This window comes from Pneumocystis jirovecii, assembly GCF_001477535.1.
Source record: "Pneumocystis jirovecii RU7 chromosome Unknown supercont1.9, whole genome shotgun sequence".
Taxonomy (NCBI): Eukaryota; Fungi; Ascomycota; class Pneumocystomycetes; order Pneumocystales; family Pneumocystaceae; genus Pneumocystis; species Pneumocystis jirovecii.
In genome coordinates this window covers 75,707-101,486 of record NW_017264783.1, presented here as the reverse complement: position 1 = coordinate 101,486, position 25,780 = coordinate 75,707, and the positions used below count along the sequence as shown (strand labels likewise).

The 25,780-nt window shown below is 28.9% G+C and overlaps 13 protein-coding genes across 13 annotated transcripts; 7 read left to right on the top strand and 6 right to left on the bottom strand.

Annotated features, from left to right (window-relative positions):
* Positions 1–208: 208 nt before the first annotated feature.
* T551_02100 (uncharacterized protein) lies at positions 209–3,420 on the bottom strand (the record flags this gene model as incomplete). Its single annotated transcript, XM_018374363.1, has 12 exons — positions 209–703; positions 748–980; positions 1,026–1,378; positions 1,420–1,671; positions 1,714–1,792; positions 1,836–1,929; positions 1,973–2,069; positions 2,115–2,296; positions 2,337–2,680; positions 2,725–2,787; positions 2,831–2,881; positions 2,928–3,420. The coding sequence occupies 12 exons, from the start codon at positions 3,418–3,420 to the stop codon at positions 209–211; spliced, it is 2,736 nt and encodes a 911-aa protein (XP_018229315.1).
* A 713-nt stretch (positions 3,421–4,133) lies between these two features.
* T551_02099 (syntaxin-binding protein) lies at positions 4,134–6,426 on the top strand (the record flags this gene model as incomplete). Its single annotated transcript, XM_018374362.1, has 9 exons — positions 4,134–4,182; positions 4,238–4,427; positions 4,471–4,573; positions 4,608–5,043; positions 5,087–5,202; positions 5,244–5,425; positions 5,470–5,823; positions 5,868–5,982; positions 6,037–6,426. The coding sequence occupies 9 exons, from the start codon at positions 4,134–4,136 to the stop codon at positions 6,424–6,426; spliced, it is 1,935 nt and encodes a 644-aa protein (XP_018229314.1).
* Positions 6,427–6,514: 88 nt separating this feature from the next.
* On the bottom strand, positions 6,515–7,521 carry T551_02098 (peptide chain release factor 1; the record flags this gene model as incomplete). The annotated part of the gene is made up of 4 exons (XM_018374361.1): positions 6,515–6,541; positions 6,584–6,856; positions 6,897–6,983; positions 7,027–7,521. 4 exons carry the CDS (start codon positions 7,519–7,521, stop codon positions 6,515–6,517), a joined length of 882 nt encoding a protein of 293 aa, XP_018229313.1.
* Positions 7,522–8,348: 827 nt separating this feature from the next.
* T551_02097 (uncharacterized protein) lies at positions 8,349–9,483 on the bottom strand (the record flags this gene model as incomplete). Its single annotated transcript, XM_018374360.1, has 2 exons — positions 8,349–9,374; positions 9,421–9,483. 2 exons carry the CDS (start codon positions 9,481–9,483, stop codon positions 8,349–8,351), a joined length of 1,089 nt encoding a protein of 362 aa, XP_018229312.1.
* Positions 9,484–9,805: 322 nt separating this feature from the next.
* On the bottom strand, positions 9,806–10,463 carry T551_02096 (uncharacterized protein; the record flags this gene model as incomplete). The annotated part of the gene is made up of 2 exons (XM_018374359.1): positions 9,806–10,239; positions 10,286–10,463. 2 exons carry the CDS (start codon positions 10,461–10,463, stop codon positions 9,806–9,808), a joined length of 612 nt encoding a protein of 203 aa, XP_018229311.1.
* Positions 10,464–10,907: 444 nt separating this feature from the next.
* T551_02095 (cytochrome c oxidase subunit VIIa) lies at positions 10,908–11,123 on the top strand (the record flags this gene model as incomplete). The annotated part of the gene is made up of 2 exons (XM_018374358.1): positions 10,908–10,955; positions 11,001–11,123. The coding sequence occupies 2 exons, from the start codon at positions 10,908–10,910 to the stop codon at positions 11,121–11,123; spliced, it is 171 nt and encodes a 56-aa protein (XP_018229310.1).
* A 170-nt stretch (positions 11,124–11,293) lies between these two features.
* T551_02094 (uncharacterized protein) lies at positions 11,294–13,534 on the top strand. Its single transcript, XM_018374357.1, has 8 exons — positions 11,294–11,348; positions 11,394–11,704; positions 11,749–11,834; positions 11,880–12,021; positions 12,066–12,316; positions 12,365–12,722; positions 12,765–13,261; positions 13,307–13,534. The coding sequence occupies exons 2-8, from the start codon at positions 11,398–11,400 to the stop codon at positions 13,520–13,522; spliced, it is 1,857 nt and encodes a 618-aa protein (XP_018229309.1). The 5' UTR covers positions 11,294–11,348; positions 11,394–11,397; the 3' UTR covers positions 13,523–13,534.
* A 794-nt stretch (positions 13,535–14,328) lies between these two features.
* Positions 14,329–15,048, bottom strand: T551_02093 (uncharacterized protein; the record flags this gene model as incomplete). Its single annotated transcript, XM_018374356.1, has 2 exons — positions 14,329–14,662; positions 14,708–15,048. The coding sequence occupies 2 exons, from the start codon at positions 15,046–15,048 to the stop codon at positions 14,329–14,331; spliced, it is 675 nt and encodes a 224-aa protein (XP_018229308.1).
* Positions 15,049–15,222: 174 nt separating this feature from the next.
* On the top strand, positions 15,223–15,761 carry T551_02092 (uncharacterized protein; the record flags this gene model as incomplete). Its single annotated transcript, XM_018374355.1, has 3 exons — positions 15,223–15,254; positions 15,298–15,399; positions 15,443–15,761. 3 exons carry the CDS (start codon positions 15,223–15,225, stop codon positions 15,759–15,761), a joined length of 453 nt encoding a protein of 150 aa, XP_018229307.1.
* Positions 15,762–15,843: 82 nt separating this feature from the next.
* Positions 15,844–19,582, bottom strand: T551_02091 (uncharacterized protein; the record flags this gene model as incomplete). The annotated part of the gene is made up of 13 exons (XM_018374354.1): positions 15,844–15,948; positions 15,994–16,457; positions 16,499–16,817; positions 16,868–16,934; positions 16,976–18,369; positions 18,408–18,533; positions 18,580–18,729; positions 18,773–18,903; positions 18,948–19,157; positions 19,205–19,250; positions 19,295–19,390; positions 19,445–19,465; positions 19,520–19,582. 13 exons carry the CDS (start codon positions 19,580–19,582, stop codon positions 15,844–15,846), a joined length of 3,192 nt encoding a protein of 1,063 aa, XP_018229306.1.
* Positions 19,583–19,909: 327 nt separating this feature from the next.
* T551_02090 (uncharacterized protein) lies at positions 19,910–20,515 on the top strand (the record flags this gene model as incomplete). The annotated part of the gene is made up of 2 exons (XM_018374353.1): positions 19,910–20,000; positions 20,049–20,515. The coding sequence occupies 2 exons, from the start codon at positions 19,910–19,912 to the stop codon at positions 20,513–20,515; spliced, it is 558 nt and encodes a 185-aa protein (XP_018229305.1).
* A 273-nt stretch (positions 20,516–20,788) lies between these two features.
* On the top strand, positions 20,789–22,123 carry T551_02089 (guanine nucleotide-binding protein subunit beta-like protein; the record flags this gene model as incomplete). Its single annotated transcript, XM_018374352.1, has 6 exons — positions 20,789–20,962; positions 21,015–21,359; positions 21,562–21,612; positions 21,658–21,872; positions 21,925–22,056; positions 22,102–22,123. The coding sequence occupies 6 exons, from the start codon at positions 20,789–20,791 to the stop codon at positions 22,121–22,123; spliced, it is 939 nt and encodes a 312-aa protein (XP_018229304.1).
* Positions 22,124–22,271: 148 nt separating this feature from the next.
* On the top strand, positions 22,272–24,359 carry T551_02088 (Signal recognition particle receptor subunit alpha; the record flags this gene model as incomplete). The annotated part of the gene is made up of 7 exons (XM_018374351.1): positions 22,272–22,469; positions 22,513–22,741; positions 22,770–22,986; positions 23,030–23,478; positions 23,521–23,898; positions 23,947–24,032; positions 24,075–24,359. 7 exons carry the CDS (start codon positions 22,272–22,274, stop codon positions 24,357–24,359), a joined length of 1,842 nt encoding a protein of 613 aa, XP_018229303.1.
* Positions 24,360–25,780: the final 1,421 nt, after the last annotated feature.

The window sequence follows — 25,780 nt, the reverse complement described above, 5'->3', positions numbered from 1 at the left end:
ATATCGAAAACAGAGGGGCCAAAGCTTAATATTAAAAAGTGGATGTCTTATACATAAGAATACAGTAAAGATGTACTAAATGATGAGTTGTATTATGGTTAAAAGAAAATTTTGCATTCCATATGATATCTGTTTAAAATTATAAATAAGTATGATAAAAATAAGGTGAAAAATAATATCTAGCTTTTTTTGAGATATGAATATGTGATTAACGGCGACGATGTCTTTGAGAACGATGTCGTTTATCTCTTGAATGCTGTGTATCATTGCGTTCGTTTCGATCAGTGTAAAAATGATTTTTTTGTTGCCCTCCACCAAGTAAAGTTTCAAAGTTGAAGGGAGAAGCACCTGATGAAACAGAAGAAATAGGAAAAGATTGTTGGATTGGTTTTTTCTGTGATTGCTGAAGCATTTGTAATATATTGCTTACATTTGCAATATTGGTAGATGAAAGGTTAGATGATGGAAGAGTAACATGCTGTACAGATTGTGGAATTGTTTGTATTGGAGGAGACGTATTAATTGTTGCTTGTCCAGAAGCATTTAGCAAATTTTGTAAAATAGAAGTTATGCTCGCCTGTGGGTTATTGATTAAAGGAGGATTAGTTAATAAAATATTATTTTGGTTGAAAGTGTTTGAAAATGCTAAATGATTTATGGATCCTTGGTTATGCTGAAATATAAAATCTGTTGTATTTAAATCCTAATAATATAAATATAAAGCCATGAAGATAAGTTAATGTATACTTTTATGTCATTAGGCAAGGGTATTGTTTTTGTTTCAACGAATGGTCCATCAGAATTTGGACCAGGCTCTGTAGGTGAATGTGGAATGTCTTTCTCATAAAGATATGATACTAAAAATACGAATCTTTCTCTCTCTTCTTGTATTTTATATTCATCGCTATTACATTTATTAATGCCACCTTTTTTAGGACCAAGTTTAGGTAACTCTGAATCCAAATGCGAAAAATCAATGTCTGTTAATATTATTACGATTTTATAGTGTTTACAATAAAAACTACCTTCTGGTTCACGCCATGTCATCATATCATCTTCCATATTATGTGTTTTGTTAAATGCAGCACGTCCTTCATAAATATCTAAATCTCTTGCATTTTTAAATTCACGAAAAATATGAATAAATGAGTTGTCCGTTTCTTCAGGTTCAAGAGATTCAAATATCCTTATTTCAACAAGATCGTTATCTGATTTCCATGAAACACATTTCCTTTTTTTCTTGGGTGCTTCATCAGGAACTATAGTAGCATCTGTTACGGTTGTTTCTGATGTTGTTTGACAACCAGGAACTTCTTCCAAAACACTTGTAAATTTTTTAGTAGTTGTCTCTATTACTTGAGGTTGTGTGACATTTGATCTAAAAATTGGTTATTTTGATAAAATGTATGGCATTATTACTTTTTAGGTGCTTTTATTTGTGCAAGAACACTGGAAAGGGAAGGCTTTTGTGAAGGTTTTGTCGTAGGAGTAGAGAGATTCTTAAAAAAATCTGTATTAACTACAGGTTGAACTTTTTGAGATTTAACCACAGGTTTTGTTGAATTAGGCTTTGAAGCTATAGTAGGTTTTGAGATAGAGTCATTTGAATTTATTTTTTGTTTTTTTTTAGATGCATCTTCTGTTGTGGAAATAGGTGGCACATTAGAAATCCTTAATAATATTAATATATACAATAATAGTTAGTTATTATACGTTAAATTTTCTGCAGGTTTTTCTAATAATAAAGATTTTTCTGCTACCTCTAGCCATTTTATGGAAAGTTGTTTAACAGCTTTTGTATTTAGTTTATTATATGTTGATCATATATTTCTTACTCTCATTTTCAGATTTTTTGGCCAAAATCATTATAGGTTTCCCCATTTTCAATTCTGCTAAAATTGGTGCATCCAATTTTAATATACTCATAATCTAATTGTGTTAAAATATATTTATTAAACATATTTTTGTATACTTTTAAAATAGCTATAATAATGGTATTTTTTTTTTCGTTTATAGCATTAACCAGCCAATTTCTTATCCTTCCTAAGACTTGTTTATTTTCAATGAATCTAGTGAATTTTAATTCATGCTAAAAATTATAAAGGCATTAATACGCAGTTATAATGTCATCTTTCATTCCCCCTTTTAATGTTTCTAACATTACAATTTTAGCTTTATCTTCAACTATATCTTTCATTAAATCATATATGGTTCTAACACAGTTTCTAGTATCTCCTGTTACTGCATAAACGCTAAAACATTTTCGTAATTCATATAAAAGTGTATCGTATGAATTCTATTTTATATTAAACTTTTTAGCAACAATAGGTATTTACTTTGGATCGAGGTTGATTCTTTGGTACTGATGTTTCATTTTTTGGTGCAGAAGTTTCGTTTTTTTGTAAAGTTTCATTTTTTGGTGTAAAAGTTTCGTTTTTCGATATAGGGATTTCATTTTTTGGTGCAGATATCTTATTTTTTGGCACAGAAGTTTCGTTTTTTAGTACAACGGTTTCGTTTTTTGGTACAGAAATTCCGTTCTTTGAAACAGAAGTTTCATTCTTTGGCATAGAAACTTCATTTTTTTTACTAACGCTTGGTTTGTTTTGCAATGGTGTTTTTTCAAAAACTGGTTGATCTGTTTGTACATCCATAATGGTAGCAAAGGGAAGATTTGGAACTAATATATATTAAATGGTAATCTTTTTACTTAAGAAAACCTACTAGCAATACCAGGAAATTTAAATGGATTATCCTTTTTATTTTCCTGAAATAGCTCATCATTACCTAAGGATATTAGTAAAAATATTAAAGTTCCACTAACACAAGCCATTGGTTTCGTAATACTTAGAAGGACATAATGCATGAGTATGTGTATCATCTATTTTATTATTATTAAGAAATAGAAGAAATGCTAAGCAACATACTGTCTTTCGGAGTTGAAGCCTCAATATTAATATTTTTAATATGTACAGTATTGCCTAATGTTCTTTTTAATTTTTCTTGAATAGTTTCTTCAAATATTTGTTTTGAATTGTTTGACAAAAAAGTATTAGGAATTTCCTGATGATATGAATTAACTGCATTTAAAATGGCGTTTGTTGAGATGTCTAGTGTAGCAGCTTTCTGGCGTTCTAGATTGGTTTGAAAAAGAGGTGCTTCTAAAGACAAATGCAAACCGGGAACTTGATATATCGATGCGTCCATAGCTGTAAAAGTATTATCCAATGTATTATTTGAATGCAATGTGGTTTCTAAGGATTTCTCTAAAAGCTGGGCATTCTCATAAAGTGTATTTGTTGGTAGCATATTTTCTAAATTACTTTGAGGGTTATTTGATGATATATTTAGGCCGGGTGATGTTATTAAATGTGGAGATATGGCCCATTCTGATGGCATTTTTGAATCCTCAGGCTTCATTTTTGTTTATAGGAAGAAATACAAATAATAGAATACCAGAATGGTTCCAAAATAATATTAACGTCTTAAAGACACAAATGTCACTGCAAATATGTTGTTAACGCTAATGAAGACGGTAAAAATATGTCAGATATTCTTAAAAAAAAGTATTTTATGCTAAAATGTGCTTTAAATTTGCAAAAATGTTTTTGCAATCAGAAAATGTTCTTTCGTCGATTATCTGCAGACAGTTGCCAAATACTCCCAAAAAAGGCGTGGCAAATGCCTGTCAGAGGCTCTAATAATGTTTACCAATGCTTTTCTGACAACAAAAGTGCAAAAATATGCCGAAAAACTCAGTTGTCTTTACTCTGCAATCCAAATGTTTAAATTTCGTTTAATGTTTTTATCACTCGATAATTCAAAAAAAAAAACTTTTTTACTGCAAAGTACAAAGAGAAATACTTGTAACCCCCATCTTTGTGCTGGAAAAACACTTATTTTCCCTCCAAATACGCTTATGTTTCTGATAGTTTTCCTTGATGTCGGTATATTTGACGTCCCCGTTTTTTCAAAAAAGGTGAAATGGTTACCAAGGCGACACTACTATGGAAACGCTTTATAATAATAATGGTTGCTAAGACGATGGTTGTTACGAGAATATACGTTTTAAAATCACGATGATTAATTAACGTTATGAAAAGTGTGCGAGAAAACAAGAGTTTATTAGAAAGATGTCGGGTGATATTTCAGCCTTTCAAACACTTTGTAACGCACAGACAGGTTAGATTTTATATCCTATGGTTTTTGAAGAGTTAAAAATGCTTATTTATAATAGCATCTCTTATAAAAGTTTTAAATTTGAATAAGACAGATGAAAAACAAAATACAGAAGATGATGAGATGCTATGGTCATTAACAGATGAAGTTGTGTGGAAAGTTCTTATTTTTGATCGTTTGGGTCAAGATATTATTTCTACTGTACTTAAAGTGAATGATCTTCGAGATCATGGTATTACACTTTTTATGTAAATATTGGGCTTTTAGTGCTATCTGTTTTTACATATGTAGGCAATTGATGACAGAGAGGCAGCCTATACCAGGAGTGCCTGCAATTTATTTTGTAGAACCTACATTGGAAAATATTCAAAAAATATCTCAGGCAAAATATTTTGTTTGTTTTGAAAAATATTGATTTTTTTCTACAGGATTTGTACAATAATCTTTATGATAGTGCTTATGTTAATTTTTCTTCGTCTATTCCATGTTCTCTTTTAGAAGAATTTGCTTCTATTACCTCATCACAAAATACATCTCAAATGATTTCCCAAGTATATGATCAATATCTTAATTTTGTAGTTCTTGAACAGGATCTTTTTAGTTTACGTCTTCCGGATGTCTATTATACGCTTAATCATCATTCTGTTTCAGAATCAACGATAGAGTCTATTGTTGATAAAATTTCTTCTGGAATTCTTTCAGTATTGGTTACAATAGGAGTAATTCCTATTATTCGATGTCCTTCAGGTAATGCTTCAGAAATGGTTGCTCAAAAATTGAGTCGTCGGTTGCGTGATTATCTTTTAAATACTAGAAGTGCTAGATTCTCTAATTCATCATCTTTTTGTCCGTATCGCCGTCCAGGTATTTTCAAAGTATATTAATTTTGCAACTAATTTATATAAAGTTTTAATTATTTTGGATCGTACAATCGATCTCGTTCCTATGCTTAGTCATTCTTGGACTTACCAGTCACTCATTAATGATGTTCTTGAAATGAAGCTAAATAGAATAAGCGTTGATGTAGGTCATTGTTATTACTTTTCATCTAAATAGAATATTAGGTTATGGAATCTAATAAGAAGATTAAAAAAAATTATGACATTTATCCTCATGATTTTTTTTGGGCAAAGAATTTAAACAATCCATTTCCTCAAGTAGCGGAAAATATTGATTTAGAACTTACTCGTTACAAGAATGATGCAAGTGAAATTTCTAAAAAAACTGGTTTAGATATTGTTGAATTGTATATAATATTGCTATATTATTTGTTATTCTGATTTTTGATAGTGATACTGCAAGCAAATCAGAAAACCTTAAAATAGCCATAACTGCTTTACCAGAACTTACATCTCGGAAACAAATTTTAGATATGCATATGAATATTGCTACTGCTTTATTACAGGGTATTAAGGATCGTCAATTAGATAATTGTTATCAAATAGAAGAATCAATTACACGACAAACAAAATTCAATATTCTTGAAATAATACGAGATCCGCAAAAGAAAGCTGAAGATAAGTTAAGGATTTTTATAATTTATTATCTTAGTATTGATAATATTAACAAAATTGATATGCTTGAATATGAAGAAGCATTAAAAAAGGCTAATTGTGATATTAAACCTTTAACTTATATTAAAAAGTAAAAGTCTACTTTTTGAAAAAAATAATTAAATTTTATAATAGAGTAAGAGAAATTACAAAAATGACTATGATGATATCACCTCCTACACAAAACTTAAGTACTTTTTCACAAAAAAGTGATAATCTTTTGAGGGGATTAAATTCTCTTAGTAATATTGTAAGAAATAGTAATTAAATATTTGTTTAATAATGCTAATAATTATTATTTTAGCTTGCAGATAAATTTAAGGATGGTGCTATTACAGGGGGGCTAGAAAATCTTATTTCTGGTGTTAGAAATTTTTTACCATCTAGTAAAGATTTTACTATAACAAAAATCGTTGAAAGTTTAATGGACCCAACTTCATCAAATACCAGCAAAACAGAAGATTATCTTTATTTTGATCCACAAAATCATGATATTCAGCAAAGTCCAATCCATCGCCAGCAATTTAATGAAGCAATTGTTTTCATAGTTGGAGGAGGGAATTATTTTGAATATGGTAATTTACTTGATTTTGCTGCACGGTATTCAGGAACAAAAAAAAGAATAATATATGGTTCTTCTGAAATATTATCTCCAAGTGCTTTTTTAAATGAATTAAGTCGCTTGTCTTCATGAATTTTATTTATTTTAAATATTAGTAATTAATATATATATAAATCATAAATAAATTAACCATTTTAAGTATAATATATTTGGAATTTAGTTATTTTGGTCCATTTATAATATTTGTCTAATTTCTTTAGATAAATATAAAATTAGTTTGGAAAGAAACCTCTAATTCCATCTGAATTGTCCATGAATCTAACTCGTTAAATAACAAATCTAGTCCACCTTCACCATTCATGCAACTATCTAAATCATACAAACTGTAACCACAACGATGATCTGTTATCCTATTTTGTGGAAAATTATATGTTCTGATTTTATCTGGTCGAGTAGTTGATGGCACTTGAGATTTACGTTGTAATCTTTGATGTTCTGCGTTTTTTTGACTTTTTAAAGCAGCAACTCTAGATTTTAGTATTATAAGGGCTTTTGCACGATTCTATATATTAATATAAGATATACTAAAATTATGATCTTACTTGATGTTGTGAGCGAGAATCTTGCATAGAAACTGTTATTCCCGTTGGTATATGGGTCATTCTTACAGCAGACTCTGTTTTATTTACCTATTCCAATTAAATTACGAAAAATGCTTATATTATTTCTAACATGTTGTCCTCCTGCTCCCCTTGATCTCATTACTTCTATTTTTACTTCTTTCATATCAATTTTATCAAACTCTTGTTTTTCATCTACCTTTGGAAGAACAATAACTGTTGCAGTGCTGGTATGTGTTCTTCCTTTGGATTCAGTAGTTGGAATTCGTTGAACTCTGTGAACTCCTGCTTCATTTTTTAATCTTCCAAACGCTCCCAGACCATCGACTTGTAGAATAGCTTCAGAAATTCCTTCGTTACCTTCATTTTTACTTATTGATAATATTTCGGGTTTCCAATTTTTTGTAATTGTATATTTTTGATACATTCTTAACAATTCTGCTGCAAATAATGATGCTTCATGACCACCTACACCTGCATGAATCTCTAAGATACATGATAAGTGTGAATGAGGATGTTTTGGAATAAGAAATTTTTTTAATTTATTAGAAATTTCTTTGAATGATATGGCTTCTTTTTCTAATTCTTCTTCTGCAAGTTTAACCATTTCATGATTTTCACTTTCATGTTTCAGTTGTTCAAGCTCATAAATTACCTAATGTCATTAGATATTTTAAAAATATTAAATTTTAAAAACAGCTAAAGATTTTTCGTAATTTTTAAAACAATTTATTGTAGGTTCTAAATCTAAAATTTCCTTATTCAACAATTCTAGAGAATTTGGTTTTGTCTCCTATAAATAATTAAAACCTTATTGATTTCTAGATAATATTTACAAAAGATGCTTTTTTTTTAAGATTGTCATATCGTTCTAATAGGAATTTTGAATATTTTATAAGTTTTTCATTTAAATTTATTTGGTTAATATTTGTGTTACCTTATAAAAAGTAAATACCGAATATAAGGGTAAAATTATAAAAATACAATTGTTTTTCATATTTTTGAATGCAGATATGTAAATGTTTTTCCTAAAAAAGTTTTTTATTACGTGATAATTCTTCTGATAAGATTTCATATTTAAAGATGTTATATACGTAAAAATGGTATCAGAAAAACAATAATAGCCATATAGAATATTTAATCCGTTAAATATATTGTGATTTAATGTTTTACAAATAGAAAAAAATATATTTAATTGGTTTTAAGTATAAATAATATACTCATTTGTATGAATCGAATATTTCGTTAAGTAGTTATAATATAACTTTATTTATAAAATTCCTTATGACTTCGTCTTACACAAAGAGTTAGATAACTAGATTATGTATTAAAGTGTCTTCTTTAATCATTATTTTGTATATCATAATATTTGTAGATCGATGTTAATTTTTTAAAAAAATGTATATTATATATATATTGGATAAAAATGTAACATTATGGGTTCTTTTGAATTTCTATATAGTTTTTTTTAATACTTAGTATAAATCCTGTTCTTTTTGAAAGCGTTAAATCTTTATTTGATAAACGTTGAAATACTGCGTGATATAAACCCAATTGAAGAATATTATTTCTATATTCTGAATAAATAAGGAGGTTTTTTAAATCTAAATCAAATGAAAGTTGATTAACTGCTTTTCGAAGGAAGCAGATTCGATGTGATACTTGAGATGTGTAAGAAAGAGGAAGATGATGATGATAAATTTGTAAAGAATCGTCAGAAATAGTGAAATTTCGTATGTCAGTTATATAAGGATTAAAATCTTTGGACATATTTAAAACCCATGCAGTGCAGATAGCAAGTGAACACCATGTAGAACAGAATTCTTTAAGTAATTTTGTGATACGTTTGTAAACAGTGTCCATTCTTTCTTGAACAGAAATATTTAAATATCGATCTTGCCAATAAAATGCAGATATTGAATCAATAAATACATAGCGAATTCTTAAATTGTTTGCAAACCATTTAAAATACTGAGACAAATATTGAAGTGTAGCTATCAAAGATATTGAATTTTGAGGCCGAAAAATATATAAAGAAGAAAGACTTTTCTCCACTATTTCGTCTACTTCTTTATCTATACATTTTTTTTCATTATTTTTGTCAAGTACATTATCTTTTTGAATTCCTTTAAATATCTTTTTCACTTTTTCAGACATAATTTCTTTTAAACGGTCTGTTTTCCATTTTCCACTACAATCTAAAAGAACAATGCCTTCATTAATACCACCAATAGGTTCTTGTTTTCCATTAAAGTTGTGAACTTTAGGAAGAAGAGTAGTTGTTGCAATAAAATAAAGTAAATGTCGTTTTCCTGAGCCATGTGGACCTTGAAATTCTAAAATATCCCCATATTTTAGTCCATTGATTTTATAAGATGCAATAATATCATCCAATAGAGGAATAGAAAATTTAATACCTCCTTTTTCATAACATAAATGAGACCGAAGTGTTTCTATGAGCTATTTTGTACATTAAAACGCTGTTAAAACAGGATAAACGATTTACATCTTTACACGACTCATATTCAAACGTGTTTGTTAATTCTTTTAGTGAAGAAGCTGCTTCCATTTTGAAGTCTAGTTTTTATATTAAAAAATGATAAAAACACCTAGTCTTTCAGCTCAAGATGTTCAAAAATTACTAAGTAAAAACGATAAAAGTAATAAAAACAGTGATTATGTGCACTTAAAACAGTTTTTATGTCATATTGAGGATCATAAGATAGTCTGTACGCCAATTCATAGATTTTTTAAAGTGTAATAGTAGATTAAAGTACTAATGAGAAAGCTAATTTTTACAGGTACGAACAGAAAAATATGATTGAAATAATAGATTTTACATATATTATAAAAAACAAATAATAGTTTTGTTTTTCTTAACAAGTTATAAATTAGAAAGTATTTTTAAATTGACGAGTATATCGGTCAGTTTCCCAGTTAACAAGACCTTTATAAGGTATATAGCCATCACTATCATATCCCATATCCTTCCATACCTTTAAAAAGAGCGCATCTTGTTTTTCTTGAGCTTTATTTTCTGTATTGAGCTCTTGTTTGTTTTCAATTTGAATAATTTTCCATAAAGCATTTTCTGCTAAACGGCTTTGCCTTGCAGACAACTCCCGAATCTCATGGGGAGACGTAGTCCGCTGTATATATATTGGAGTGCTCATGTACGTGTATTTAGGAGGAAAAACAGGAAGATGTGATAAATAATAATCGGGCTGTTTATCATTAATACCTGTCAGTTCCGGGCCCAAAAGCTTGTTCATAAGCGTTGAAGATGTGTCCATAAAACGGGACGTTACTTCAGATGCAGATACATCTGAATAATAGTTTAGTTGCTAACATGAATTGTATAATCATACAACCTTCTTTCAAATCATAATTGGTCCCCACACGTTGCTTCATTTCTGTTTCTAATGATCCTATTTTGATTCCCTCATAGAAAAACACTAACTCAATGTCATAAACTGATGCTTTATATCGTTTTTGAGACGATGCAAAACGTAAGGATCTATCTAGGATCCGCAAAATATCTACATCCATTAAACATAAAGTATCAAAAAACAGCTTCTACATAAAACAAGGAACTTTTGCAGGACAACTATACAGCTTTCTGTAGTCGATGAAAACCCAACTGACCGGAGTATTTCTATCAATGCTCGTCGTTCTAATATTCTTTCAAATCTTTCTTCTGTCATTCTTGATAAAAAGTGCTCCAAATCCCGTTCTTTTTAAAATATATTCATACTACTTAATGGAAGCGTTTTACTTGTTTTTCTTTTGCTTTTCTCCCTTAAATCTTCCTCTTTTTTTCTTTTAATACATTTTTTTTGACGTTGGCTGTGTGATCGGTCTTTCAACTACAAATAAATCTTGAAAAATCAAATAGGCCTATTCTATTCAAGTTTTCTAGCTAAAACGTTCTGAAAACACATATTCTTTCATACCTACATAGAAAAATCCTATTTAGAACGACTAGACATCTATATGGCTGTTAAACCCATCACCGGCATGCTTAAGCGTGCTCTGATTAAAGTTGCTTCTAAAAAAGACGTTTTTTCGTGCTGATCTTCAATTTAGGATGTCTCTGTTGCTCTTGGACTTGGTATTGGCGCTGCATACGTCTTTTGGCTTGGATTCCACCTTCCTTCAGTTCGAAAACGCAATATGTTTTATGAAAAGCTTTATCCTCCAAAGTCATAGAAATATTTTGTTCTTTTTTATTAAAAAACCAATGCATTTTATGTTTTTTTGTAGATTTTGCATTAAAATCTTTCTTTTTTGCTTCATTTTTGCTTTTTATTTGCTCTTTAGTTTTTTTAATATCCTCTTTTCACGTGAAAATCACGTGCTTTGTGTCTCGGCGACGACATACGAGAGATCAGACAAGACGCTGCAGTGAAAAGCATCAATAAAGCGGCAGAAAAGGTCAATTAGAAACGGATTATTAACGTATTTAATTCTATTTTTTAGTAAAATGTCGTTTTATTCATTAGTTGGGACACTGAGCGGTCTGGGAGCATCATTATTTCGTCGCCGGGGTGAAGAAGCGGGATTATTTTGGCGGGGTTTGGTGAAGTTTTATGCGCGGAATAAGCTTTTTTCATATGCTACTGGGTTATTTTTTGTGTTTGTTTCTGCTGGAAGTACATATTATTTTTATCAGAGGCTATTTAAAGATGATGGAGGATTTGTGGACAAAAAACAGCCAAAATATAAAAAAAAGACGAAGAATAAGAAAAAAAGAAAGATTAATGCAAATTCTGTGCCTCATGGGGGATCTGGTTTGTTTTTTTTTTTTTTCTAGGATATGATTGGACGGTTTTAGAAGCAACAAATTTGTCAGAGTCATCTTTGGAAGAAACACGATTATTGTCTATTACAGACGCAGAAATTGAAAAAATGAGCGAGTCTGTATGGCACTTTTGCTGATTGATGTTTTTTATTAAATATTTTTAGGAACGTAAAGCATATGCTGCACAATTAAAAACAGAAGGAAATAAAGCGTATTCAAGGAAGGATTATGAAAAGGCGATTGAGTTATATACTTGTGCAATTAATTGTTCAAAAGATCCTATTTTTTACTCTAATCGTGCTGCTTGTATTTATTATTTTAATATTTGGCGTTAATTAACAAGAAACAAGGTTATACTGCGTTGAATAAGCCTGAACAAGTGATTGAAGATACGACGACGGCTTTAAGCCTTGATTCTATGTATGTAAAAGCGTTAAATCGTCGAGCAGCGGCATATGAAACTCTCGAAAAGAATGATGAAGCACTTTTAGATTATACAACAAGTTGTATTATGGACGGGTTTTCTAATGAAAATGCAGCACAAAGTGTCGAAAGATTGTTGAGAAAGATTGCAGAAGCTAAGGCAAAGAAAATGATGATGGTGAATAAGTGTTATTTGTTTTATTATAACGGGCTAAATTCTATTAAGACGAAGAAAAAACAGTTGCCGAGTCCTACTTTTATAACGGCTTATTTGGATGCATTCCGTCCAAAACCAAATCCAAAAATAGAGAGCAAAGATGAATCTACAGGTGATTATCATCTCAAACAAGGATTTAAAGCGCTTTCTGCAAAGAATTATGATAGTGCATCTAAAAGTTTTTCTAAAGCAATTGAATTAGGTTGTTCTGAATCATTGCAATCGGTAGCATATAATATGTCAGGCACTTTTAAGTTTATTCAGGGAAATACCCATGATGCGTTAGAGGATTTTAATAAAGCAATCGAAATTGATCCTAATGATACACAGAATTATATTAAACGTGCGAGTGTTTATATGGAATTAGGTAAGAAAGTTTTTTATTTGCTATCTATTATTAATTTCATAGGCGACCGTTCTGCAACTTGGTCGGATTTTGAGACAGCACAATCAGTTAATCCAAATGATCCTGATATTTATTACCACCGTGGGCAAATGCATTTTATTACTGGAGAATTTTCAGAAGCTGCAAAAAATTATCAGAAATCAATTGATTTAGATAAGGATTTTATATTTTCTCATATTCAATATGGTGTCGTGCAATATAAATTGGGAAACATTGCATTAAGTATGTCAATTTTTCGAAAATGTTTAAAAATGTTTCAAAAATCTAGTGATGTTTATAATTATTATGGTGAACTTTTATTAGATCAAAAACGGTTTCAAGATGCAATTGAAAAGTTTGATATAGCAATACAGTTGGAAAAATCGAGTAAATTTACTATAATGAATGTTCTTCCTCTTATTAATAAAGCACTTGCTGTTTTTCAGTGGAAGAAAGATATAGTAGAAGCTGAAGCTCTTTGTAAAAAAGCTTTAGCTATAGATCCTGGATGTGATGTTGCGGTATATTGGATATATTCTTGTTTTTTAATTAATATATCTGTTTAGGTAGCAACGATAGCACAACTTCTTTTACAGCAGGGAAAGATCGTAGATGCTATTGAATATTTTGATAAATCTGCACAACTTGCGCGTACTGAATCTGAACTTGTTAATGCTCTTTCTTATTGTGAAGCGACAAAAATTCAGCTTCAAGTTACTCAAAAATATCCTCATCTTGCTGAACGTTTAAACAGTATGACTAAAGGGAATTTTTCGGCTTAATCATCATTTTTGGTTATATCTACCATTTCTAATGCTCATAATGTTTTCAAATAGATTATTGTATATCTGTATTATAATAACTATAAGTAATGTGTTATTTTTGATATTTATGTAATTTAGAGTCATTAAAGATTATTTAAATTATTTGAAGAAATGATAATAAAAATATTTTTTAATATGATTTTTTAAATTTCTAAGATTATTTGTGTTTTGCAAATTTAAAATTGTTTTTTGGAAATTATGTCTATAAATTTTAAAAATATTAATATAATATATGAAATTAACTATTAAAAATATTTTAATATTTAAAATTAATACTGTGAGCTGTTATTATGAATTTTTAATATACTTTAAATAGTTTAAATTATTATAAAAATATTCAATTTTTTTAATAATTTTATTAAGACTTATTTTGAAGAAAAGCTATGATTTAAATCTTTTTTATTTATTATTAAATAAGTAAATATTAATTAGATTTTTATAAAATATAAATAAACTTATACTAAAAAAATTTGATTTATAAACAATAAATAGATGCATAAGATTTATTATTAACTAGCTTATTTAACAGAAAAAAAAGTTAATTTAAAATAATAAAAATGAATTAATTATTTTACTAGAATTTAATTATAAAATATTTATTCCTAGATGCTAAATCTTTATTAATATAATCTTAAGGCGATCTTTCATATTATGTTCTCTTTTAATAAAAATATTTTTAGACATTAGTAATATAGTTTAAAAAAATACTATTTTGTTACAATTTATTTACAATTTATTTTTTTTGTTTATAAATTGATAAAAGCTTATTTTTTATTTACAATTGATTTACGAAGCCTTTTATTTGTATCAACTATTTCATTGTTTTCTACAGAACTATGAATAGGCCTTTTTTTATGTTTTTTGTGTTTTTCAGTATTTTCGGTATTTTCAATATTTTCTATATTTCTCAATGATTTTTGTTTTATTTCCTCAGAATCGGACTTTTGATTAGAATCTTTTTCATTGGGCAACTTTTCTTGTTTTCTTTCGAAGTCATTTGCATCTTTAATAAGCAAATTACGTCCATTTAATACATCTTCTGAACGTTTCAACGATGCCTTCATTGCCGAAAGAGATGAAAAATCTACATATGCAAAACTAACACATTAAATCCAATCTTTGTACTATTTCAGTGTCAATTACCCTTTGTTTTCTGTTTTATTTTTTTTAGGAATATGTATACGAGTAATATCATGGAACTGTATTTCTTCTCCATTTGAAATAGGCTTTTTTTCCAGAAAAAAATTTAATATATCTTTCCTTGTTGTATGAAACTCAAGATTTCCAATCCATACGCAATATTTCCCTTTATTGCCAGGTTTATTTGAAATTTTTACTTTTTTTTCAAAAGTACCCGAACTCCCTTGTATTTTTTGTTTTTTAAGCTTTCTAGAATTTTTTCTAGATAAAGGAGACGGGCTATCTAAACAAATAGTTAAGACATCTGCTTTTTCTGAAGATCTTTTTCTTTTTGTTGAAATCATTCCATTCTTGAAATTATTTAAAAATTTTTATCATCTAACTTTCTTTAGAAAAAAAGAATTTATCTAGCAATAAGAACATAAATAAATATATATATGTAATATTATTATTATATTACCTTTTTTTACCCTTATTAGCTCTAGCAAGAAAAAAGCTGAAGTTGTCGATTGCTAACGATGTCTAAGTCCTTTAAAAGAAAATATAAAAAGTGAATTTATATGTTTATTTTAGCCAATTAATTATTTATATAGGCTCTGCGAACGGTTTGATGCATTGATTGAAGAATCAGAGCAGCTTCAAGAACAGATACAAAAGGCAAAAGCTATTTCCAACCGTATTTCTGCAGAAAATACGTAAATTGTTTTTTTTCAATAAAAAATTCTAAAAATATTAAAGATATCTTCTGGATCTTATTTTATATCAGAAAAATAACTCTATAAGTCCTTCGTTATCGGCTGATTCAGAATCCGGAGCAGAATTTGATGAAAATAATTTTAAAAATCAAAATGATGCTAGCAGTGATATAAGCAGTTACTATCGGGATAAAACTCCTCCTCATTTGCTTTCTTTAAGTCCCCATTGGGACTATTCGCCTCCCCCTAGCCCAGGAAAAGAAAACGAAGATGATGAATATGAAAACCAATCTATTTTATTAACAAATTCGCTGCTTTTATACGAAAAAAATAAAGAAGCATCTGAAACAATGTTGAATTAGACGATATTTATGAGATGCCTTATAAGACAGCTTTTATTTTTGGAGTATATAATTATATATTGAGGATATTAAAATAATCATTTTATTTTCTTGATTTGCTTTTTCTGGATGCTCGGGTTGAAGATATAAAGATATGGTTTGCTTCTAATGCATGTTTATTATTTGACTTTGCATTCCCTCGTTTACTCTATTAAAATAAGTAACATGTTATCAGCTATTCTTTAAGACAAACTTTTATATTAGAACTCCGTACTTTTTTTTTGGGAAGATCATCATCTTCATCGTCTTCATCTTCGTCATCATCTGATCTATCACGCCTCCAACCTGATCTTTCCTCATTCATTTCAAGTTCGCGTTTAACAGATGTAAGAAGTGTCGCACATCTTCTTTGCAATTCTAAAGCTGTTCGGCTTTTGAAAAACCAATCAAATCTAAATAGTGGTGATATACGTATTTCTTCTCGTAAACGCTCATAAACATCTTCTGTAGCAAGCCCATACTCGTTTAATTTAACAAGAAGAAATCGATCTTCTTCTTCTGTATACGATTTTCCTTTATTTTGGTTATACATAATTTTCAATTGCTGTAATGGGGCACGATATTGTGAAATCTTTTCATGAAGAAGTTTCGTTTGACGATCTTGTTTTTGAATCCGCCCTTCTCCTGCTTCTATTTGACCAATATAACGTTCATATCCTTTAAAAATTAGATAAGGCTTTATTTAGAGCAATAACTACCGTCAATTTCAGTATATCTTTCCCAAAAAACTTTAGAATATTCTTTAATTTGAGCTAAAGTTTTGCCTTCAACTTCTTGAGCTATAGCTTTAAATGAATTACGTCCATGTTTTGCACAAGCCTGAATAAAATGATAGAAATCACGACGTTGCCAGTCATTAAATCCTTGAGAAATAAGTTCCTCTTTTTCTAACTGTTCCTCTTCTGTTAATGGAACTGCATTATCTATCTCCTTTTGCTCTAAATCCCTGTCTGCTTCTCTTTCTTCAAGGTCTTCGGGAGTTCCATCTGCAAGAGGTACTTTATAGCCTAATTCTTTCTAAAAAAAAAATTAAAAAAAAAAAAATAACAATTATTTAATGTTAATACTCTAAAATATGCGGTTTCTCGATCTTGTAAATCAATTAATCTTTGAGGATAAAATTGATGATCTTGTCTAATACAGATTAGTTTATAATAATAAATAAGAAAATATACATGTTGGTCTGTTTAGGGGGACGTGGTGCTTTAGGAGGGCCATGTGTTCGACCACCTGTTTTTAAAACACCCTTATAATATTGATCTAAAGAGTATGATTGTTGAGTTCTTTCACGTTTACTTGGATAGATCCAATTAATTGTTACTTCATTACTTTTCTTTTTTGTATAATCTTCTCCATTCCATTCATAAGCAGAATCTGTAGAGAATTTTTGTAAGTCATCTATTCCAAGACTTTCATAACGCTTGTTAAGCTCTGCAGTTCTTTTTTCTCCCTTCTTCATTATTTCTTCAATATCATCTTCTGTTATAGTTCCTCCTTCTTTTTGTTTAAAAACGTCTTCAGCTCCATGTTGAATCATAGTTATAAGTTCTTCTTTAGATGCATTATTTTTACTTTGTAACTGAGCACGACCTTGCTGTATAACTAGTTGATCTAAACGAAGTTTTTGAGCAGCACGCTCTAAGACTTTTTCTTCTACTGTATTATCTGTCACAAAACGATAAACGTAAACTTGCTTAGTTTGCCCAATACGATGGGCACGATCCATAGCTTGTAAATCAGCTTGAGGATTCCAATCACTATCATATATTACAACAACATCTGCTGTAGTAAGATTAATTCCTAAACCACCGGCTCTTGTGGTTAGTAAAAAAAGAAATTTATCGCTTCCAGGGGCATTAAATTCATCAATGGCAATAATTCTGTCTTCATGAGATGTCTGTCCATCAATTCTACAATACTTATATCCTCTTAAATAACAATAATCCTCTAATATATCAAGTACTCGGCCCATTTGACTAAAAATAAGAACTCTTGAATCTTGAGCTTTTGACCGTTTTAATAGCTTATCTAACATCACCATTTTCCCTGAATTAGTTACTATATGCTCATCAGTTGTATATGGAGGTCCAGGTTCTGCTCCGTCAAATAAATATGGATGATTACAACATTTTCTTAATTGCATTACAATATTCAATAAACGTGTTTTGCCTTCTTTTTTTCCTATAGCACCATTGACTGCATCTATGTCTTTTTCGAGAATTTTTTGATACCATTTTACTTGCATTTCAGATAAACCAACATATAAATTAATTTCTTTTTTAGGTTTGAGTGTTCTTTCTACATCTGATTTGACGCGCCGTAAAAGAAAAGGACGTAATACTTTGTGTAGTTGTTTAACAACTGTGTCGGAATCGCCATTTTGACTTTCAAACCAGCGATCAAAAACCTGAGAATCTGCAAATATATCGGGCAAAAGAAAATTTAATAAAGCCCAAAGTTCATGTAAGTTATTTTGAAGTGGAGTTCCTGTAATTAAAAGTCTATTTCTGCTATTAAGTAAACGAATAATCTTTGATAGCATAGATTCTTCATTTTTAATACGATGTGCCTACTTATTAATAATAGAAAAAGAAATATAAAACAAACCTCATCTACAATAATATATTCCCATGCAAATTTTTTAAAATGTACTTTTTCTCTTAATATAGTTTCATATGATGTAATGCAAACGTCAAAATCATTAGTAAGAAGGCGTTCATTGATTAAAATAGCCTAAATATTATTATTATTACATAAAAATAATATAAATAATATAAACCCTTTCATCTTTTGGAGCTTGAAAAACGAAAACATTAATCTCTGGAATCCAACGAGAAAACTCACGAGACCAATTATCAAGAGTTGATTTAGGTGCAGCAACAAGATGTGGCCCCTGTATACCTTTCAAAAAACGAAGATATCCTATAAACTAACTATATAAGATTTTTGAAACAAATCCATAAAATAGTTACAGATATTGTTTGCAATGTTTTCCCTAAGCCCATTTCGTCGGCTAAAATTCCATTAATCCCGTTTTCATATAAAGATATTAGCCAATTAAGTCCTTGGACTTGATAGTCTCGCATTTTTCCGCCAACAATATCTATTCTCAAATAAATAAGATAATACGGTGACTCCAAAACTTACATGGCGGACTTTCAGTAAAAATAGTTTGATTCTCCTGTTCCGGATCATTCTCCCTTAACAATTCAGCATCTTCTTCTTGCTCAGTTTTACGATGTCTATGATCTTTAGAATTTATTTCCTTTTTCGGGTCGTCTGCTGAAAGTCTATTAATAATATCTTTGGAATCTGCATTTGAGCCTGCTTGTAAATTTATAAAGTGACGAAAAAGCTCTGTTTTTTAAAATATAAGAAATACACTTAAAATTGTTTTGTCATACCGGTTTGCCCAAGGAGAAATGAAAGCCTTTTCGTTGAATCCACTGCCTGAAAAATATATCATCTTTCCTCATTATATATTTCTTCATTACCTTTGCTTTATTCAACTTAGAATGTTTTTCATTAAACTCCCTATGCCTTTCCATATTCATTGATGCTCTATAACTCCTCTGATCATCTTTATTTCGCTACATAATCCCCATGTTACATTAAATAATTGCACCATTCTTAACCCCACTTACATCTTTTATTAATTCACTTTTCTATACACAATCAGCTTTTCCTTGGCCTAATTTCCTTATAGGCTCTATCCAAACCTCTTGATCATCATATTCTATTGATGACTCTTCCATTAATACATCCTCAGTATTTATAACCATTCCTTTTTCAAAAATACACTCTTTTTCTTACTTCAAATTGCTCAATAATTCCTTTTAGTCACCTAAACTCAATAAGATCTTTCAAATACTTCATCAACTTTTTATTGCTTTGATTTTCATACCTTTTTCTAATAAAAAATATTTATTTTTTTTATAAAAAAATGCGATACTAACATTCTATATGTTATATAAAAAGACATTCAACATCGAATCTCGACCAAACGACATATCGAAAAGAAAGCTGAGCAAAAAATCTAAGAAAAAGGATTAATTTTAAGGTGTTTGATAATACAAATAAAGGCTTTTAAGTTTTGGTATTAGGCCATCATGGATATGTCATCACTTCACAATCATTTGCCTGATAAACGGAAAGAAACAAAAAGTGAACAAGATGATTTATTGTCTACATTTAAAGCAGGTATGTGGTAAAGCGTGTTTTATTGTATTTATATTGATTTGGATGCAGCTGCACTTTCAGTTACAAATTTATATCGGCAGGCATTGACGGCAGCTGAACAGGAGCGGCAAGAGGGGTTTCAGGATGCAGTGGAAGAAATGCTGATGCTTTTGAATGATGGAATTACAGATATTGAGAGTCTCCGTGAGTGGTGTATTGCTCGTCGACGCAATGAAGAGCATACTTATTCATCTTCGGATTTTTCCGAGGAGCCTTTCCGTGATACGTCGCGTGATGGTTCCTTCAATTTAAATCCAACTAAAGTGGCTTTTTCGTCAAGCCCTCCGTCTCAGCCTTTCCAGCGTGTTCTTTCTGAGTCTTCTGATACTTCACATCTCCCAAATCACCTTGTGCAACCTTCTGACGACAATTTTTCTCTTCAGTTTATCGGTTCTCCTCGTTCTTCTACAACTAAGCACCGGATCATTTTTAACGAACCAAAAATTCCTTTTTCTAAAAAATGCCGTCATTTTTAATCTTTTTGATCTCTGTTTCATCTGTTTTTATTCATCAGTTCTCAAGTCCTATTTTTTTTCTCTTTTTACATGTACTATAGCTCTTTATCTCTTTTCTGCTTGATTTCTTATATAACATACTTATTTCATGTATTTTTATTTATTATCTTTTTACTCTAAGCCTAACCCTCCTCCTTTTACCCTAACTGAGTGACTGGGCTGTGGATTAGAAAAATTGGATATCGACGTCATCAAAAAGATTTTAGCAATTTTGAGGTTAAATAAGCGTACGGGATGGATAATTTAGTTCTCCGTGCGTCTCTAGAAGGGCATTCTGGATGGGTAACAGCCATTGTATGTTCTTCAGAAAATCAGAACATGATTGTTTCTGCATCTCGAGATAAAACGATTATTGTATGGGAATTGACAGGAGATGGGGGATATGGAGTCCCAAAAAAAGCTCTTCGAGTTAAGATATTAATGTTCTTTTGTGTGTTTTCTGATGGAGATGATTGGATAGGGTCATAGTCATTTTATTCAGGATTTGGCGATTTCATCTGATGGACAGTATGTCCTTTCAGCATCATGGGACAAAACGCTTCGTTTGTGGGATTTAAGTACAGGGATGACGACGAAGCGGTTTGTTGGGCATACGGGAGATGTTTTGAGTGTTAGTTTTTCAGCGGATAACCGACAGATTGTGAGTGGATCACGGGACAAGACGATTAAGCTTTGGAATACTCTAGGAGACTGTAAAATGACAATTCAGGAGGGGGGGCACACTGATTGGGTTTCATGTGTCCGTTTTTCACCTAGTCCTAGTAATCTTATTACTGTATCAGCAGGATGGGATAAATTTGTTAAGGTTCGGGAGAGATAATTTTTATGTTTTTCTATTGGATTTTGAAGTATTGAGAGTAAGGGGTTTCTCAGAGGATGTTGATGTGTTTTATTTGCTACTTCTGAGGTTTAAGTGCCTATGAAAGTGCTATTTTCGTCGAGTGACTGATGATATATTTGAAAAACATAAATATTTATTTAGTAGAGTCAATCTAACTCTTAGTCAGGTATGGGAGCTTTCAACATGCAAGCTTAGGACGAATTATATTGGTCATACTGTAAATATTAAATTATTTATATCTTTTATGTTAAAGTTTTTATAGGGCTATATTAATGCTGTTACTGTGTCTCCAGACGGATCTCTATGTGCATCAGGCGGAAAAGACGGTACAGTTATGCTTTGGGATCTCAATGAATCAAAACACCTTTATTCTTTAGACGCTTGTGATATTATCAATGCCTTAGTCTTTTCACCGAACCGGTATTGGCTTTGTGCAGCGACGGTTACGAGTATTAAAGTTTTTGACCTTGAAACAAAGTAATTCCTTTTTTTCACAATATTCGTGATCTTAAAGCTAATGTTTTTAAAGAATTATTGTTGATGAACTTAAAGTCGAATTTACAGGTGTTGGAAAAAGATCGTCAGATCCCGAATGTATTTCTCTCTGCTGGTCTGCAGATGGACAGACTCTCTTTTCAGGTTATACTGATAACATTATCCGGTATATAGCTTTTTTTGATTCTTTTTTTTTGATTTATTTCTCTAGTGTTTGGCAGGTTACTGCATAGATGATTCATTCTTCATCTTTTTGTATTATCATTAAACAATCTAACTATTTTCCATCTTTTAATACATTTTATATATATATCTATCTTATATAATTTTTAATTTTTAATATTTCCCGTATCTTTTCTGATAATTTCATGATTTTTAAATATGTTGACTCTTTTTACTATATTTAACAAGGGTGGTATTGTGCTTTGGGAAAGATGCTTTGATCCTTTGTTTTGCAATATTATTAACAATTTTATTCATGATATTTTTGTTGAAGAACAGTCTTCTAAGACTATTTATGTAAAAGATAATTTGGTTGTAAAATGGACACTCTCTAATGAATATGATCTTATTTTTGCAGTAATGTATATGTTTTTGTGGAGTTTTTTTTAAAATACATTAGATTGTTTATTCAGAATTTGCACAAATAATTTATATTGATGAATTTCTTGAAAGTACTAAAAAGTTTTTTTGTGAATTATATTATGAAAAGCTTCAGGAAAAATGTTTTTTAGAGAAAAATTTTAGTTTTGATTCGCATTTTGATGTTAGGATTAAAGAATTTGAATTTTTGAACGTTTGTTTACAACAAAAATATTATATTTTAGTAATCAATGAGCTAGGCAAAAAATGTTGCTTCTTCTACACAAGTAAATGAAGTTTTTTTAAATGAGAACACGTCTTCTCAAGATTTTGAATTAGATAAAGATATCCTTGATGATGATATTCCAAAAACTTTAAAATCGGATTTAGAGTCTCAACTTCCTGAAACACCTCAATTTTCTGAAACAAATGTTTCTTTTTTGAAAAAAGACAGGAATAAAAGGAATTCTAATAAAAAACTTAAAAAGAATATAACGAAAGTGAATAATTTAAAGTAATTTATATTTTTTTAAACTATGTTTATTAATTTTTTTTAGTAATGATGAACCTATTAAAAAAAATAAAAAGTTGATGCGTAAATGGGAGGATGATTCTATTTTATGTAATAGTGATAAAGCTGATTTTTTGGACTATTCTGTTCATTCTGAAAAATCTTCAGCGCCTGTTCAAAATGATATTGTTCGTTTAACGCAAGAAAATTGTATGTCAAAGGATCTTCAGAATGGGTTTACTATTAGAGAATTTGGGGACGATCTTCAAAAATCTGATAAAAAGGGAGAATCTTCTAAAGAAATTCATACTGGGATGTTTAGTATATTTACAAATCTTGCCAAAAAAAGAATTCTTTCATTAAATGATCTTACACCAGCTTTGACAAAAATGAATGAATTGTTGTTGAAAAAGAACATTGCAAAAGAAGTTGCTGATAGTTTATGTGAGTCCGTTCAAAATAGCTTGGTTGGAAAAAATATTAGTACTTTTCAATGTAAAATAATTTTTTATTTATAAATATAACTAAACTTTTTAGCTATTCAAAGCATTGTTAAAACGACTATGGAGTCATCTCTTAAACAGATCCTAACACCTTCAATGTCTATAGATCTTCTTAAAGAAATTAATTTTTCTAAGAGTCAAAAAAGACCATATACTATTTCATTTGTTGGCGTTAATGGTGTTGGAAAATCTACAAGCTTATCAAAAATAGCATTTTGGCTCTTAAAAAATCACTTTAAAATTGTTATTGCTGCGTGTGATACTTTTAGAAGTGGAGCAATAGAGCAACTTCAAGTTCATGTTAAAAATTTACAGCAATTATCAGAGAAAGAAAAATGTGGGAAGATTGAATTATTTGAAAAAGGTTATGGTAAAGATGCAAGTTTAGTTGCAGGTAATGCTATTTTATATGGTATTTTGTATTTGTTCTTTTTATAGAAAAATTTGATATTTTATTTAGCAAAAAAAAAAGAATTCGATATAGTTTTAATAGATACTTCTGGAAGACGTCATAATGATCCACGTCTTATGTCCCCGTTAGAAAAGGTAGTTTTAGTTCTATTTTTACACTTTTTTTAATATTTATAGCTTGTTAATGCAAATAATATTGATAGAGTTTTCCAAGTAGCAGAAGCTTTGGCTGGGACTGATGTAGTAGCTCAAGCTAAAAATTTTAATAATGCTTTAGGTTATAAAAAAAAATTGGATGGGTTTATTATTTCTAAGGTAGATACTGTTGGAAATGCTGTTGGTACCATAGTTTCCATAATATGGGCGACAGGCATTCCAATTCTCTTTATAGGGAATGGTCAGACGTATACTGATATCCGTATTCTTTCTGTTTCATGGGTTGTAAAAATGTTAATGAGTTAGTTATTGTATAAATTATATAATATATTCATTATATTGTAAAATTATACATTTCCGTTATAATTTCTATTTTTATATTATTATTTAAAAATATATTTATAATTTAAAATATTATATATAGAAGAAATCTATTATACAAAATTAATCCATTTATTTGTATAAATATGTAAATTTAGTATTTTTTTCTATTTTTTTTACATAATATTTTCAATTTACTACTATGTTTTTATAAATGAGCTATTATTATAGAAAATTTTGAAAAATATTAAAGTAAAATTTTAAATATAAATTTAATTTATATTTTAGATAAATTGTTAATAAAAATTAGTATAATATATAAATTTTCTTTTTATACAAATTACTTTAATTTAATATCAAAATTGAACTTTAGTGTTTAGATTATAAAGTATTTATTTATTATGTTTTTAAGTTCTAAAAAGATGTTTTTAAAATTTTTTAAAATTATATATTTTAAAAAAGTTTTCTACTTTTTTAATATAAATTAAATATTAATAAATAGATGTTTCAAGACATGTAAATTTATATTTTATGTGTTTATATATACATATATTTATTTATTTTAAAAATAATTACTTAAATGATGAATTATAAAAAATTTTGTCTAAATTTAATAATTTTAGAAATAAGAAAAAATTTAATATATATATATATTAATTAAAAATGCTTAAGCCGTTTTCAATAATATATCCTACTTTTTTTTTTTTAAATAGAACATTATAAATTATTCAAATATAATTCTAATTTCATCAAAATTCATTAATGACTTTGTATTTCAATTTAAATGTTACTTTAAAATTTAAAATAAAATATTTTTTGCTTTCTCATTTTGATATTTATTTTGATCTACAATATCTGATTTTAAAAATAAAGTGATTATACACTTTAACATTTAAATGCGATTTAGACATTCGTATATCTATATTTTATGCTTTAATAAACATAAAATATTAAATATTCTTTTCTATTATTATTGAGAACTTAAATATATTTTATTTAAAATTTAATTTTAATAAACTCGTTTTTTGATCATTCTTATTAGTATCACTTCACTGATTGAATTTTTATAAATTAAAAGGGTTTTATAAAAGTCTTTTTTGTAGATTTTAATAGTATAATACTTTTTCCAAAATGTTCTTTCCTCTTTTTTAAATACTTATACAAGATTTTTAAAACATTTATATTTTTTCAAGTAATCATGTTTCCTCGAAATAAATAACTGAAACAGAATATAATCTTGAATTTAGAAAAATTAAATGGGTTTAATGTAAAAATTGGTTGAAATAGGCCATTGTTTTAGTATTTTAGATAAATGTAAACGTCACATATAACGTTCAATAAAAAAACTTATTTTTTACATTTTTAGAATGTAAATCATTTATAAAAATCCATATAACTTTTAATTT

Excerpts from the sequence above, each read along its gene's own strand:
- T551_02094 (XM_018374357.1), top strand. The coding sequence starts at position 11,398 with ATGTCGTTTTATTCATTAGTTGGGACACTGAGCGGTCTGGGAGCATCA. Across the intron at positions 11,835-11,879 it reads TTGAAAAAATGAGCGAGTCT|GAACGTAAAGCATATGCTGC; the intron begins GTATGGCACTTT and ends AAATATTTTTAG. Across the intron at positions 13,262-13,306 it reads ATCCTGGATGTGATGTTGCG|GTAGCAACGATAGCACAACT; the intron begins GTATATTGGATA and ends ATATCTGTTTAG.